Raw genomic sequence first — 16,118 nt, forward strand, 5'->3', positions numbered from 1 at the left:
CAACAAATTTTAGGAAATATTGTAATATATTCTTTTTATATTATATTATATTGCAGAGAGAAATTGCCTTGACAGAACATTTGAAACACATTTAAATGTAAATGTCAAAACAAGCATTTAAATAAAGTTATGATAGACATAAAATATGCAAACCCTTTATTTATCATTTTAATACTTGCACAAACTTATAGTTTAACCTATTTGAACGTGATTAAACTTATTTCGTCCAATTTTAAAAGTAATTCAATTTGATTAAAACTTTCAAATATATGCATTTTATATTTTACTCTAATTTAACATATTCAGCGAAGCCTTAAGTCAAAATTAATTTAAAGAGTCTAAACTATTACTTAGCTATTTACTACATTTATGACTATAGAAAATTTCCACACGGAAAACGTTGTAAAATGGATTTTCAAGCTTTTTTCCACTTCGCCGTGGGCAAAGTCACAGCCTTGGCTGCCAAACAACATCAATGCTAATGCAATTTGCTAGTCATTATAATGTCTTTTAGTTTGTGGCACATGCCCCTTTGCAATCCACCCCCTTTGCAACAATGCAAACTGTTGGAATTTCTGCCTCTCTGCATGGTATTTAATTTGCTTAAAGTGTTTTGCACTGCATTTTTCTTATAATTTAAGTAAGTTTAACTGCTGCTTCAGCTACACACACATGTAGCACACTCATGCACCTGTGTAGAGGAGGGAGGAGGTGGGTGGGGTGGGGTGGGGCATGTGGCAGAGTTTGGAATCTGTTGCCATTAGACGAAGGCCGCTTCGTGTTGGTCGCTTCCTTTTTCTTTATTCTTTATTCTTTGCTTTGCTTGCTTTTAATTATAACTTTTAATATTCTCACACACACACACAATGATTCGATTTGTGTGTGTGTGTGTCTGTTTGTGTGCAGCTGGCAATTGTGGCAGCTCCTCAGGTGTTGCCTCGCCTTGACATCATGAGGTTGCTCCATTGTTCGATAGCAATTATTGCATCGCATTTCTATTGCTAAACTAGGGAACTGGGAACTGGGACTCACCGAGAGACACGCACACACACACACGCACGCACGCACAGATCGGGTTGGGGGGCATGCTGCATGTTGCATGATTGTGGCAGGTGCTTCAACTTGGGACGGTTGCACGTTGCGCATCTTTAAACTGTGATGATTGAAAATTGCATAATTGCAGCAAAGTAGATAAAGACACAAGGTGAGAGAAAGAAAAAAAAAACAAGAAAGGCACAAAGAGAGAGAGAGAGAGAGAGGGGAAGATAGAAAGAGAGAGTGAGCTGAAACTCACACTCATTCAGTTAAAAACACTTGCGTGTTGTGACAACAAATTGCAAATATATAAAAAGGCCTCCATTTCCGCTGTTGATCGAGTGGACACAGCGACGGACAAATAGGCAAACGGACAGTGCGACTGTGCGACAGAGACAGAGTGGCAAGACCAAAGCTGTAAGGCCAGACATCCGTTTTGAGTGCCGCACAACACTCACACACGACACTCATGAGTGTGCCTAGAGCGCAATGTTCATGTTCGATGTGCCGCGAATGTTTCGAGTGTTGAAAACCTACAGAAGCGGAGATAAGGATAGGGTTAGTGTGAAAAATACACTGAGAGAGAGATAGAGATAAACTTGAAGTTATAGCGAAAGGAAGTCAACTGCTTGAAGAGATTTTTTTTTGCAATTTGTTTGCGCTTCCAATGAACAAAGATACAATCAAAGAAAATTAATAAAAAGTTTACAAATTTGCTTATTAAAAATTCAAATATAAAACAAATTATTACTCATATTTAATCATTCAGCATTTGCAATGACTTTTCACATATATTCTTATACAATAATTCCAATTCCGTTTTCCTTCCGTATAAAAAGTATATATGTATTTAAATTTCTCTTTTAAATAAACTCAAAGTGCTAAAACTAAACTCTTACAAAATGGAGTAAGCAAAAATACTTTAAAAAAATATTAAATAGTTATCTATAGTAATATAAAAAAAGTTATTGCAGTTATACTCTCTATCAGCATTACAGAATGCTTCACCCTAACCTCACAAAATTGTAAGAAATTCTAGAAATTACGGTATTTAAGCATATTTTAAGGTTTTTCCTTATAAAACGATATATATAAAGCTGTATAAATTTTCCTAATGCTAATTTTCGGTTAATAAAATCTGACTATAATTATTAATTAAGCTTTGACATAACCTCACAAAGTAACAAAAATTACAAACAAAAAATGTAAGCATATTTTATAATAGTTAACGACAATCAATAGACACTTTTTATAGTTTATCAACTTTTCAGTTTTTTTGTAGAAAACAACTCAAATTATAATTGTCTTCAACTTAACCTCACAAAATTGCAACAATTACAGGGGAAATTGCAAATTGAATATAATTTATAACAACAAGATGGTACAACTCTCGTTTAGTCACTTTCAATTGCTTTCAAATGCTTGTCTTCATAGAAAACTCGCAAATGAAGCGCAAACTGTGCCTCAAACTAACCTCACAAAATTGCAACAGTTATGAAAATAACTGTCACTGCGACTAATTAAAACTGGAACTACTCTTTGTGAAAGATCTTTCGCCTTTCTACTGCCAACAACATCACAGAAGACGAAAGAAAGAAACAAGAAATAAAGAAAATAAAACTTGTTGTGAATGAGGAAAAAATTGCCGTTGGCCTTTTGATGAGGTTTCTTTTGGGTTTTTTTTTTTTTTGTTTGCTTTTTTTTGTATTTTTTGATAGTCGTATTCATTTCATTCATTCATTCGGTGCGGTGTATTCATTTCATTATAATTGAGTTAATTGCATATTATTACTTTCACTGTTTAGCTTTAGCTTTGGATTTGGATTGTTGCCGTTGTCACCGTTATTTTTAAATTCTTCAGCTCTTTCTTAAATTTCTTTCGTTCTGGTTTTGTTTGTTCCGCTTTTGTGCATAAATTTGCCATGATTATGCTGATATATCTTTAGCCTGCGGAGGGTCATTTGCTCTCTAACGGAGTGACCTTTGAAGGTTTTCAACGATTATTTTCTTGATATTTTAGCTGCTTCATTTACGACTTGTGTTTCATGTTTATCTATACTACTTTTTCTTCTTGTTCTTCATTTTCTAATGCTGCTCATGTGTTTATCCCTCGCTGCTAGCTGGTTATGGCATTCACTTGCTCAGTTCCCTCGTAATTAGAGGACGTACGCGAAGAGGAAGTAAACGTGCCTAATGATAACCTTTAGCTCGTTTCAAAGTTTCAAAGTTGCCTCCATGCTCCATCCACAGGGCGCCCAGAGCCACAGTCAATGCCAGTTTCAGCTCTGAAATAAAGCGAAAGCAAACACAATGTAACTATCCCATAACCATACCGAGAATCATACCAAGACCGCGATCATACCTCTCCATACCTCTACCATACCTCTCTCCATCTATACCCTATACTCCAGTACTCCAATGGGGGGCAAGTGTACAATTTTCATGATTGCTAGTTACCCAGCCCAGCGCTGCATCATCCATCTAACTAAGTACGCGCCACTGACCAGCGCGATATTCCGAGCCCCTAAGGAATGTGATGAGTACACTCAAACACTCAAACAGTCATACACTCATACACTTATACACTCACCTGTTCTGCTCGCACTCAAATTCATACTGCAAGAATATTGCACTCATTTTTCATTGGTTATACCCTTACAGCGTGGTAACTTTTATTTCCTTATTAAACTAAACACCTCCTTAATAGACCTATTGTAACTCAGCTCTCAGTGCAGCTAGATTGCTGAAATTTGGTACAAGTCTGTCTTTTGACTGCAGAAGATACATATTTCAAAACGAGCTAAATCGGCTGACTATATCTTATAGCTGTCATAGGAAGCATCGGTGGATTATTCAGTTTTTTTGATAAACTTTTGCAATAAGAGAAGATATTGGATATTGGAAATAAAGTATATGTAGGAAGCATATTTATTTTTTCATTGAGTAGAATTTATAAGATAAATATAAGATATGATATAAATATATCCTAAATAAATCCAGTTGTAAGAGTAACTATACTGTTTTAAAAAATCTCATCTACTTTGTTCTTCAACTGTTGCTGTTGCAGATATCGCTGCTGCTGTTGTTGCAGTTGCAGTTGCAGTTGCAATGGTTGCTGCTGCAACCTCGTATTGATTGAGTGCCCTGGGTCTGTGGTTAACGCCCACAAGGCCCTAGATATGCGCAATTCTTTCAACATACTGTACAGTGTGTACACACATGCAATTCCACATTTATTTTTGGAAGCTGCAGTTGCAATTGCAACTGGGCGCCATATGAATGTGTGAATTGTTTGTGGCACTCAGCTGGCATTTCCTGTTAGCCAGCGGCAACATTTAGCAGCTGATTTCAGCAGCTACCAATGCTACAACAAGCAGCAGCAATTACGCTTGCAACTGCAACTGCAACAGAAGAAGTTACATGTGGAATTGTGGAATCATTATTGTCGGGTTGAGTTTTAAATTAGAAGACGAGAGATGATTTTAACCAAGGACGCCCCAAAAATAAACTCGCATTTGGGGCTATAAATAACCTGCAAGTCGTGAGGGGGCAATTGGTGGCGACTGGCAACAACTGGGCAGCTTGCAACGCGGTGGCAATGACGTCAAATGTAAACGAATGCGTTTTGCGTTTATCTCGCACCAGCGATCGCTCGATTGCTGTCCATGTAATTGGCTCGACTTGCGACTTCAAATGCGCAGCCTGCAACTGCAACTGAAACAGCAACAACAGCAACAGTTGCCGCAACTGTGGCAGCAACTGCGTCTCATGCAGATTGGCAATTGTAGAACAAGAACTGCAAAGCAAAAAAAAATGATATAAAAAAAAAAGAAACAAGGCGACTCCCTGCGATGCTGTTGGTTGTACTTGTTGCTGCCACTGCTTGTTGCAACTTGTTGTTGCTGTTGTTGTTGCTGCTGTCGCTTTGACTTGAGTACACGCTACACATTCCCGCGCTGCACTCGCGTTTGCCACCTTATTTCATACAGTTGTTGTTGCCATTGTCGTTGTCAATGTTGCTCATGTTGCAACTTCTCATCTCTTCTTACTTCTCTCTCTCCCTCTCTCTCTCTCTCTCCCTCTCTCTTTCTCGTTTAGCAATTGGACACACATTCGCTGTGCGCGTTGCTCGATTCGCTTTGGCCAAAAGCTTCGAGTTAATATTGTTTGTAATAGCCACGTTCCGAGCGCTGTAATCATTTGATGTGCCCCCCTCATTTTCCCTTCCTTCTTCTACACGAAAAAAAAGACCAACTTCGAAAATCGAGAACATTCATCTTAAATATTTTGTTCTTCAAATAAAAACAATTTAGCCCCATATTACTAATACTAAGAATATTAATCTAAAAAATCAAAGTTCTTAATACAAGAAAAAAAATCTTAAATTGTTAGGTAAAATAACATTAATAAAACTACCAAGACAGAATAAAATATATATAACAAAAAATAAAAAAAGTAAAACTATAAGTTTAAAAATCATTTTTAATTTTTTAATTTTAATACTAAGAACAGTTTTTCTTAAAATAAGAACTTGGTCTTTTTTAAACTGTTCCCAAAACCAAGATGTGTGTTCTCAATTCAAGAATTGTATGTTCTTGACTAATTTTTTAGACCAAAATTCTTAGTTTTTAAACCAAAATCTTGAATTTAGAACATTTTTTTTTCAGTGTACTTAGCCCATTTCTTCCCCTCTCTCTGACTCTGTAGATATAATTGCACTGATGTTGTTGCATGCATCTTATGCTCTTGTTGCCTTTCTTGCATGCTAGCTGACCACTTGCCTGGGACAATTCAGCAAACAAATTTAATTGAATATTTTAATATAATTGCATAGCTCAACTCCCCTAACTTGCCTTACTCCCCCTACTCTTTAACTACACCAACTCCAACAACTCTACTTTGACTCATTTCTTCTCTCTTGACTCTTTCATCTTAAAAACTTTAATTTATTTTTATTAAATAAAAGTTTTAGCCGAAATCAGAATTCTTAATTCATGTAGAAATATTTTAAATATATTTTTTAAATATCATCCATCTTGATACCCTTATTTTGAAATACGTGAAGCCTCAAATGAAGTTATTATATCTGAGTTCTGTGCAAATTTGAATTTTTTAGTAAAAAAGTTTTTTAAATTTAAAAACTTAACTCAATTTAATTAACAAAAAATTAAGACTCGAAATAAAGCTTAAGCATTCTCACATATATCAGCTTTTATGTTTAAATCTGGAAATGATCTTAAAAAAGTGTGTCTTTCAAATTGTTAATTTTTTAATCATTTTTTTTAATAAATGTAGGATAATTTAAAAATTTGTTTAGAAATGTTTCCAATAAATCTAGCAAATAGCTTCAATGGAATCTGATATTTAATATTTATAAGCATAAACGAATAGTTAAATGCTAGAATCATACAATGATTTTAAAATATTAATCTTAAATTTATAATTTAGATCAATTTATTTCCATAAATCATTCATGCCCTAGTGTTATTTTTTACTTTAATTTTTTTCAGCAGACTGTCGTTATCGATAACGGCTGTCATTATCGACTTGTACACATATGTACATATAGTATGTAAATTTGTGTATTCACTGAATACTATTCAGTCAAGGACTCACATATACTCATACTCCTGCCAATGTCCATTTATGCAAATGAATACATTCACAAGTCCATAAAGTCTCACAAAATTGCAATGCTGAATAAATTGACAACACAGTGAGTGTCGATAAACAACAACAAAAAACATGAAGCGCAAGTGAATTGTAAGACGGTGGAATGAATACATTATTGAGTGTTATGAATAAATGGTATAACAAAGTAACCTTCAATATATGTACATACATATATAATAGCAACTTAAGCTTAACCCATGTTTGACCCCAACTTTAACCCACTCTTGAACATTAAGACCCTGTAATGAACCCAAAATGGGTGTCTAAGAAAGTCATCAAAGTGAATGAATATTGAATAGAGATAATACACACACTTAAGTATTCATACTTTTACGATTACACATACGAGTACTTACATTTAAATTCATATTCGAGTTGGCAATTGAATAGGCGATAATACTCACAAGTATTCGAGTGAGTGCGCACTTGAATCATTGAATGCACTCACCATTAATATGAATGAGTTGGCAAACTGAAGTTAAAGTCCAAGGCTTTCGCTTTTCACCTGGCAAACACCTCGAGGGTCAATCAATGTTCCGCCTCCACAAAATTTGTTGCAATTGAAGAGGAGGCGGGGCAGGGGGCAAGCAAGAAGTGTGGTCAAATTTGTGGCAGCTGCAAGCGGCAACGGAAAAGCAATTTTTGCAGCACGCTCGAATAAAAGCCACAAGAATTGGAATTGCAATTGCAATTGGAAATTGGAAATGAGGCCATTAGAATTTTTTAACCGCAGAGTGTAGTCCATAAATGAGGGGACAACGCTAGTGGCAAGTGGCAAGTGGCAGCCTACCTAGTGGCAACCTACCTAGTGGCAACTAACTGGCGGCAAGTTCCATGCCACTGTAATTTCCGCCTGCTCTCAGCTCATTAAAGTCTTAGCAAATGCAGCTTGTGCCAACGAACTTGGCCAAAAGAACATGACACGGACAGTGGAAGGGGGAGTGGGAGGGGAAGGGGTGGGGGAGCTCTTATTGGTTCGCTGGTTTGCTGTGAGCTCAGTTAAGCGTATAATGGGCCGCATTTGGTAGCGGATGCTAAGCCGCAGCTCCCCCAACTTTTTCTCTCTCTCTCTCTCTCTTTCTCTCTCTCTTTCTCTCACTCTCTGGGTGCTGTCAGCACCTGCAATTAGCAAATCATTAGACTCCATCTCCAATTTCCCTTTAAATTATTCAAAACAATAAAAATATCTTAAAACTAATATCTATACATATAAAATGCTTTATCCTGACTAACTGACTGATCATTGCACAGCCCAAACCATAAGAACTAGAAGGCTGAAAGTTTCACACAACATAGCTTTTATAATATTATATAAATTCTATATTTATTTCGTTATAAGAACTAAAGTCCGAGAATCTTAGCAACTTTATAAAAAAAAAATCTTGAATTTTAATTAATTTAGTATTGAATAACATTATAGAGTTCTTAAACTAAAATATAATTTACAATAATTTAAAAAATGTCTTAAATAAAATCAAAAAATCTTTAAATATTTATTAATGTTGTTAATGTTTTAACAAGATTTTTAAATGTAAAGCTTTGTTTAGTTCGAAAATGTCAATTAAAATCAAATGAATCTTAAAAGAATATAAAATATATGACTTTATTTAATATAAAAAAATTATAAGCAAAATTAGAAAATTTAATTTCTTAAAAAGATTTTTAAATGTAAAGCTTTGTTTAGTTCGAAAAATTCAATTAAAATCAAATGAATATTAAAAGAATATAAAATATATGATTTTATTTAATATTACAAAATTATATATTAAATTAGAAAGAAGACTTAATCTACAGAAAAAGAAAATCTAGAAAATATATATTTAAGAAAAACAAGTTGAATTAATGACTAAGCAATTAAAGCTGAACTTATTCTCATTCTCCACCACGTCTTCTTCTTATCAATTCCAGATGCAAATTGCAGCGAAGAGCAGCCGAGATTGCAGTGGGAGCAACAAGAGGAAAACAAGCAGATCAGCAGGAGGAGCAGGCGGAGCAGGCGGAGGAGGAGGAGGAAGTAGAACAGCATCGGGAACAATGATCTCGCGGGGAATGATGCTGTCCATTGTGGCAGTGGCAATGCTGATGATGCTGCCCGGTGAGGCCGGGGCAAGGATGGCCTTTGAGAAGCTGACAGATTATGATTTTGCCGGGACAACGTATTACAGTGTGAAGAATCTATCGCTCTACGAATGCCAGGGCTGGTGCCGGGAGGAGGCTGATTGCCAGGCAGCGGCCTTTAGCTTTGTGGTGAATCCATTGTCGCCATCACAGGAGACGCACTGCCAACTGCAGAACGATTCATCGGCGGCAAATCCATCGGCGGCGCCACAACGTTCCGCCAACATGTACTACATGGTGAAGTTGCAGCTGCGCAGCGAGAATGTCTGCCATCGTCCGTGGTCATTCGAGCGTGTGCCCAATAAGATCATCCGTGGCTTGGACAATGCCCTCATCTATACGAGCACCAAGGAGGCGTGTCTGTCCGCCTGCCTCAACGAGAAGCGTTTCATCTGTCGCTCCGTCGAATACGATTACAACAACATGAAGTGTGTGCTCAGCGACTCGGATCGTCGCAGTTCCGGACAATTTGTTCAGCTGGTTGATGCCCAGGGTACGGATTATTTTGAGAATCTGTGCCTGAAACCGACGCAAGCCTGTAAGAATACCCGTTCTTTTGCCAATGCCCGCATGGGTGTCTCCGAGGAGAAGGTGGCCCAATATGTGGGACTCCACTATTACACCGACAAGGAGCTGCAGGTGACCTCCGAGTCCGCCTGCCGTTTGGCCTGTGAAATCGAATCGGAATTCCTGTGCCGCTCCTTCCTGTATCTGGGCCAACCCCAAGGAGCTCAATACAATTGCCGTCTCTATCACTTGGATCACAAGACTCTGCCCGATGGACCATCGACATATTTGAATCACGAGCGTCCATTGATCGATCATGGCGAGCCCATTGGTCAGTACTTTGAGAATCAGTGCGAGAAGTCCGCCTCATCATCGGCTAACGGTGGCAACTCACCACCCGGCACCCTGGACAAGATCGACACCCTGCCCGTCAGCCTGGACACCATCGAGGATCCAAATCTGACCAACATGACACGCAACGATGTCAACTGCGACAAGACTGGCACCTGCTACGATGGTGAGTCCTTTCTTTCAGCGGAATTCCTGGCGAGGATCAGCCTAATCTCTCTCTCCACTTCTCTTTCAGTCTCAGTGCACTGCAAGGACACACGCATCGCTGTCCAGGTGCGCACCAACAAGCCCTTCAACGGTCGCATCTATGCCTTGGGTCGCTCGGAAACGTGCAACATCGATGTGATCAACTCGGATGCCTTCCGTCTCGATCTGACCATGGCTGGACAGGATTGCAACACACAGAGCGTGGTATGTACACAGCAGGGACTTTTTGAATATTAACTATTTGCTATTTGTACTAATTGTGACATTGATTAAAAGCTTAAACTTGTCACTTACAATTTTGAATTTTCGAAAAACTCAAGTAAAGTCGAATTCCGGAAAAAAAAAATTATATGAAAGAATTTGAATGCAAAATGAGTTAAAAGGCCAATCCATGATAAAAGCGACATTCCGCTGGAAAATCGGTTCAGTTTTGACAAAGTTATGGCGTTTTTAAGTTGGTTCAATTCTTGATTTAGCAACTTTGTAGTCAGTATTTTTGTACAATTTGGCATGATTTCTTACAAGAAAATTAAAGGTCGCAAAATTAAAATGAAAGATTGAGATCTAAAACTTTCAGTTTTCAAAATCTTTGCATTCAAATCTAGGAAAAACCCAACAGAATATATATTTTTGGAAAAATGAAATAGTTATGATTAAAATTTATATATTAAAAATTAAGAAATAAATTGCAAATATTTCAAAATATATTTTATATTTAAATTAAAAGTAAGAGTTAAAAAAAAAATAATCAATCTAAAAATAGAATATCTGCGATTTTTTAGATAGTTTTTAGTCAGACTTGAAATGTTGTGAATTTAAACTCAAGGCTTCCATTTGGGATTTATAGTAGACAGCAAACTCAGGACTTGACCTCTATTTAATCTCCACTTACTCCACAGACTGGCGTCTACTCCAATACGGTGGTGTTGCAACATCACAGCGTTGTGATGACCAAGGCCGATAAGATCTACAAGGTGAAGTGCACGTATGATATGAGCTCCAAGAACATTACCTTCGGCATGATGCCCATACGCGATCCCGAAATGATTCACATCAACTCATCCCCCGAGGCGCCACCACCAAGGATTCGCATTCTGGACACACGTCAACGCGAGGTGGAAACTGTCCGCATCGGCGATCGTCTCAATTTCCGCATCGAAATTCCCGAAGATAGTGAGTGTATCTTTTTAATTGCCTGTTGAAGATCGCGTTTTAACTGATTCGAATTTCGAATTTTGCACTTAATTGCAGCTCCTTATGGCATCTTTGCACGCTCCTGCGTTGCCATGGCCAAGGATGCACGCACCAGCTTCAAGATCATTGATGACGATGGCTGCCCCACGGATCCCACCATTTTCCCTGGCTTCACCGCCGATGGCAATGCTCTGCAATCGACCTATGAGGCATTCCGTTTCACTGAAAGCTATGGCGTCATCTTCCAATGCAATGTTAAGTATTGCCTGGGACCTTGTGATCCCGCTGTCTGTGAATGGAACATGGAATCATTTGAGTCCTTGGGCAGAAGACGTCGTCGTTCCATCGAAAGGTGAGTTCATAAATAGCAAATATATATTTAAAATCAGAATTACTATATCAAAATTGCTTTTTTTAGTCCTTCCAACGAGACCAAGAGCGAGGATCATATGAACATCTCGCAGGAAATTCTGGTGCTGGACTTTGGTGATGAGAAGCGTGAATTCTTCAAGGCGGATCCAAGCACAGACTTCTCCAAAGGTAAGCCAACCATTTTCCAATTCCCGCTATAATTTTCGTCCAGTGTTGCTCCGATAAAATTGAGACTAATACTCTACTTATTGCTATCTATTTCTTTTGCAGACAAGACTGTCACTATCATCGAGCCATGTCCCACAAAGACGTCCGTGCTCGCATTGGCCGTAACTTGTGCGCTGATGATCCTGCTCTATATTTCCACATTGTTCTGCTATTACATGAAGAAATGGATGCAGCCCCACAAAATCGTAGCATAAGTTTAGGCGAAGCAAGAGAAAGATAAACAAGCAAAGCATAAAAGCAAAAAAGAAATCTACACAAAAAGGAAGCAAAAAAAAAAAAGAAAAACAAAAATCATACACAACAAAATTGTCACCTACACACAGACAAACACACACACACCACACAGACAAACGGCATCCATACACTCATTCGCTATGTCTATCTCTCTCGCCCTTAAGGCATGCACTGTGCGCGTCGTCGTCAACGTCAACGTCGCGTCGGCGTTGGCTTCGTGGCCGTCGCCGTCGCTGTCGTCGTCGTCGTCGTCGCTTGTCAGCGCTCAGCGCTCTCTCGCCTGCCCCGCGGCACGCACGAGAGAGTTTCGACAATGAGAGCGACAGCGCCAGGAATTGAATATCGATTGCAATTCGAATTCGATACCGAAACCGAACCTTACGCACCACCCACACACACACACACAGAGCAGCTGCCTGAAATTAGCTGACAAGCGTATATTTTTTGTTTTTTTTTTTTTAATTAATTACTATATATACAATTTATTTATTTATATTTATTTAGATTTAGAGAGCGTGAGATAAATTCCAGAAAATTTTGTAGCGAATGTCCACAATTAATTCGCCTACGCCCAAGCCTATTTTTTATATAAAACTTATTCTCTAAAAATTAGTAGAAGAAAAAACAAAAGCAAAAACATAAACGAAAAGCAAACAAAATGAGATGCACTTTTATATTTATGCGTATAATAAGAAGAAACTAAAAATGGAACGAAAGAAAGAGCAAAGCAAAGCGCATAATGAAAACTACGGGCACGTACTTTCTATAAAGTTACGAAAGAGATGCACAAAACGTATGCAAATGCAAAGCTGCACAGATCGAATGAGAAAGGTAGAGAGTGAAATAGATTGGGAGACAAGAATAAAGCTCCATCTATCGATCTCTTTTGTAACTTGTATAGAGACTGCGGCCGTACACACACTCACACACATACACGCCAAGATAATTTCCCCACCCATAACACACACATACACATACACATACAATCAAACACATGCACACGCACGTACTCACATTTATTTTATTTAATTAAAAAATATAAAAGCTTAAAAAAGAAAAGCAATGAAAACAGCAAACAGTTAAAATTAACAGAATGAATTAAGAAATTACAAAATTACAGAATTTCATAGCGTGTACAATGAAATTGTGCTTAATTGTATTGCATTTATTTAATTTAAATCTATTTATGATAATAAAGAATGATAACACAAAACATAAATACCATTTTTACTCACTTGGATCCTTTTATTCTTTATCCATTTGGTTCCATTTTTTGAGGTTCTTAAAAAACACTTTCCCGTTGGGAAACCTATAATCAGTAAAAAAAATTTATTGAACGAATTTAAAAATATTTGAATGCAGAATGAATTAAGAGGCCACATCATGATCAAAATGACATTCCGCGTAAAAATCGGTTCAGTTTTGATCAAGATATGACAGTTTGAATCTGATCAGACTGCGGATTCAGGCACTTTACAAGTCCAAATTTTTGTTCAATTTCACATGATTTTTTACAAAAAAATGAAAGGTCTCAGAATCAAGTTTAAAGTGTTGTTTTATACTAATTACGATATAAGGAGTTGATTAAAAGTGAAAACTTGAGATTTTAAATTTTGAATTTTCGAAATTTCAAAGGGGGGACCCTTAGCATCGAAATCGAATCTTGGTCGTAAATAATTAAATTTTCTAAATGAACAAAAATTGAATACAGAATGAATTAAGAGGCCAAATTATGATCAAAATAACATTCCGTTTGAAAATCTGTTTAGTTTTGATCAAGTTATGACAGTTGAAAGTTGGACAACTCTTTGACCAAGCAACTTTACCACAACCGTACCGGTATAAACGTTTCGGTATTCGGTTCTTGACAGAGAATTTTCATTTGGTTACGGTTTCGGTTCCGGTACTAAAAATGAAACGGTTAGTATCGGTTACCGGTTACCGGTTCCGGTGTTATTCCCTGAATAAAACATTAAAGATATAGTAAAAAATGAGTTATATAATAAGTTACGGAGTACACATCTCGGTGTACTGTTCCATCTTAATACTTTAAGTGTTGACAATGATGTCAGTTTGCACAATGGAATACTTAGGCCTATTTATCTTAGTCTTAATGTGAGTATATCTATAAGAATTGCTGTAGACTGTTGTATTTGGACGGCACCAAGTGATGACTGGCTGTGGACCGCTTGAGGGGTCATCTTAGCTTCAGCGGTTGCACGTGAGCTACTCCATGCTCTGGAGCGGGGGATTTAACGGTGGCCAGGCAGGTTTGCTTGAGGGATTTGCCAGGTGGTCGTTTGATGCATTCATCAAAGTAACATTTCTCCACGTTGTGCAAGAACTCGACCAAGAGTTTGGCATCGGCTCCATTTGGACCGGCAAAGTATTCGCATTCGTATCCATGTAGTTTTAGGTCACGGACACAGCAATCGATGAATTCGGCATTGGCCGAAAACCAATTGTTGTGACGCTTGAGGGGAATCCCGAGGCGAGTGCGCACAATGCCCGTTAGCCAAGTGTCGTCTATCCAGAATATGGATACGCGTTCCGCCTCCGCCACAAGACGTGCGGCAGTTGCTCCATTTGTGATGTACAGCCAACCGGATAGGTAAGCGGGATAAAGGGCATGCGGGTATTCCTGACGTGTGACATACCACTTGTTTGCCTGATTCCTAATCGGAGGCTTGGCATCCAACACATAACCAGCTAGCAGCGTGCTACTTGTCGCAAGTGCTGGCTTATCCACCTCCAGGGATTCAAGATATCGTCGCAAGTGGAATATATCATAGATAATGTCATCGTCCATTTTAATGATGAACTTGCTCCGTTGCCGACACTCGCTGGCCGCCCAGCGCAGTCCCATCACATGCTTGTAGCTCAGATTGCGATAGTCCTCCACAAAGTTGCCCTGCAACAGATCCTTAAAGCGCGCCTGCTCATCCACCAGCTGCGACTGTGTGACGAACTTCTCCCGCGCCGGCAGCGCAGCAAGCAGAAAGACACGCTGCAATCCCATCTCGGCCAGCTTGCTCTGAGCTATCGCCTGACGATGGGCAGCCCTCAAGGCATCGTGTCCCGCATATGAGGTGACAATGAGCACAGCTGTCGAGTAGTCGATTGCCTAATTTAGTTAATATATACACCATATACATATTTGAGACACTTACCCAGCAGCTCTCGTTCGGCACGTCGACACACATCGCTGGCCAGCAGATAATCAAAGTTGCTGAGATTCAAGAGTGGACCAGGTCCAGTTGTATGCTGAACAGGATTGGCGGTGACTTTATCACTGCTCCCGTCCCTGTCACTGCTGTCGTCATTGGGGGGCAAGTGAACCAGATACTCGTCTCTGTCTCTCTCTCCCTCACCGCCATCATCTCGTCGGGCTGCGCTCTCACGCAGATGATTCGATATGTAGCTGATGCACAATATTATGATTACAATTAGCGATAACACAATTGGTAGCAATCTGCGGCCGCGCATGCGCATCTTCTAACATTCTATTATTGTGTACGTGTGCGTGTGTGGATGGGGATGTGTGTGTTTGTATGCAGTCAAATTAAATTAATTGATTAAAAACAAATACAAACTATTTCAAAATACACCACACACACACACCAATTCAACAAAAACAACTCTTAGCATACGTCTATCGATAAGTCGATGATATACTCTGCACCGCCACAGCCAGGGTAGATAGCGATACTCACAAGGGTCAACTATGACGTCAATGCTGAACATTTTTAGTAGTTCATTTGAATAATGCACAATAAAGCTACTTTCGATACTTTACTTTTATCGATATAATAAGGCGCGCTGGTCGTCGTTTGAAATAAAATAAACACTTTAAAAAAAGCGGAATAACGAAGAACTTTACTGAAGTGTATAATTAGGGTATTCCCGAAACACATTCAGATTAAATTCTATCAAGTTTTAATACCTAATGATGCAGATGTCGGTATTATTATTGATATAAGGGAAGGTTTTGTTGTTTCTGTTGTGATATTGTAGTATTCCCTCGTAGTGTTGTAAGGTTTCGTTTTGCCACAGACTTAGTGCGGCATCCCTAACAACCACAAAATTAACAGAGCTGTATTTATCAACAACAATTTAATACCGCCAATAGCCCAGTTCAAATTGCATTTAAGATATTTAGTTGCATTCTTTGCATTCTTTCACAAGTTTTACCAACTATG

General features: G+C 38.4%; 2 protein-coding genes and 1 long non-coding RNA gene across 3 annotated transcripts in view; 2 read left to right on the forward strand and 1 right to left on the reverse strand.

Annotated features, from left to right (window-relative positions):
* The window catches only part of LOC117794049, a 42,928-nt gene extending 34,226 nt beyond the window's left edge, over nucleotides 1-8,702 (forward strand). The window contains exon 4 of the long non-coding RNA XR_004618350.1: nucleotides 8,617-8,702. This is a non-coding gene — a long non-coding RNA (uncharacterized LOC117794049). The remainder of the gene's footprint in view (nucleotides 1-8,616) is intronic.
* A 28-nt stretch (nucleotides 8,703-8,730) lies between these two features.
* LOC117794048 lies at nucleotides 8,731-12,950 on the forward strand. The gene is made up of 6 exons (XM_034634503.1): nucleotides 8,731-9,850; nucleotides 9,920-10,095; nucleotides 10,791-11,064; nucleotides 11,143-11,437; nucleotides 11,504-11,625; nucleotides 11,728-12,950. The coding sequence occupies exons 1-6, from the start codon at nucleotides 8,743-8,745 to the stop codon at nucleotides 11,877-11,879; spliced, it is 2,127 nt and encodes a 708-aa protein (XP_034490394.1). The 5' UTR covers nucleotides 8,731-8,742; the 3' UTR covers nucleotides 11,880-12,950.
* Nucleotides 12,951-13,898: 948 nt separating this feature from the next.
* On the reverse strand, nucleotides 13,899-15,521 carry LOC117794366 (beta-1,3-galactosyltransferase brn). The gene is made up of 2 exons (XM_034635009.1): nucleotides 15,090-15,521; nucleotides 13,899-15,024 (listed from the first exon to the last, which is right to left on the reverse strand). Exons 1-2 carry the CDS (start codon nucleotides 15,409-15,411, stop codon nucleotides 14,117-14,119), a joined length of 1,230 nt encoding a protein of 409 aa, XP_034490900.1. The 5' UTR covers nucleotides 15,412-15,521; the 3' UTR covers nucleotides 13,899-14,116.
* Nucleotides 15,522-16,118: the final 597 nt, after the last annotated feature.

The sequence above is a fragment of the Drosophila innubila genome, chromosome X, assembly GCF_004354385.1.
Source record: "Drosophila innubila isolate TH190305 chromosome X, UK_Dinn_1.0, whole genome shotgun sequence".
Lineage (NCBI taxonomy): Eukaryota > Metazoa > Arthropoda > Insecta > Diptera > Drosophilidae > Drosophila > Drosophila innubila.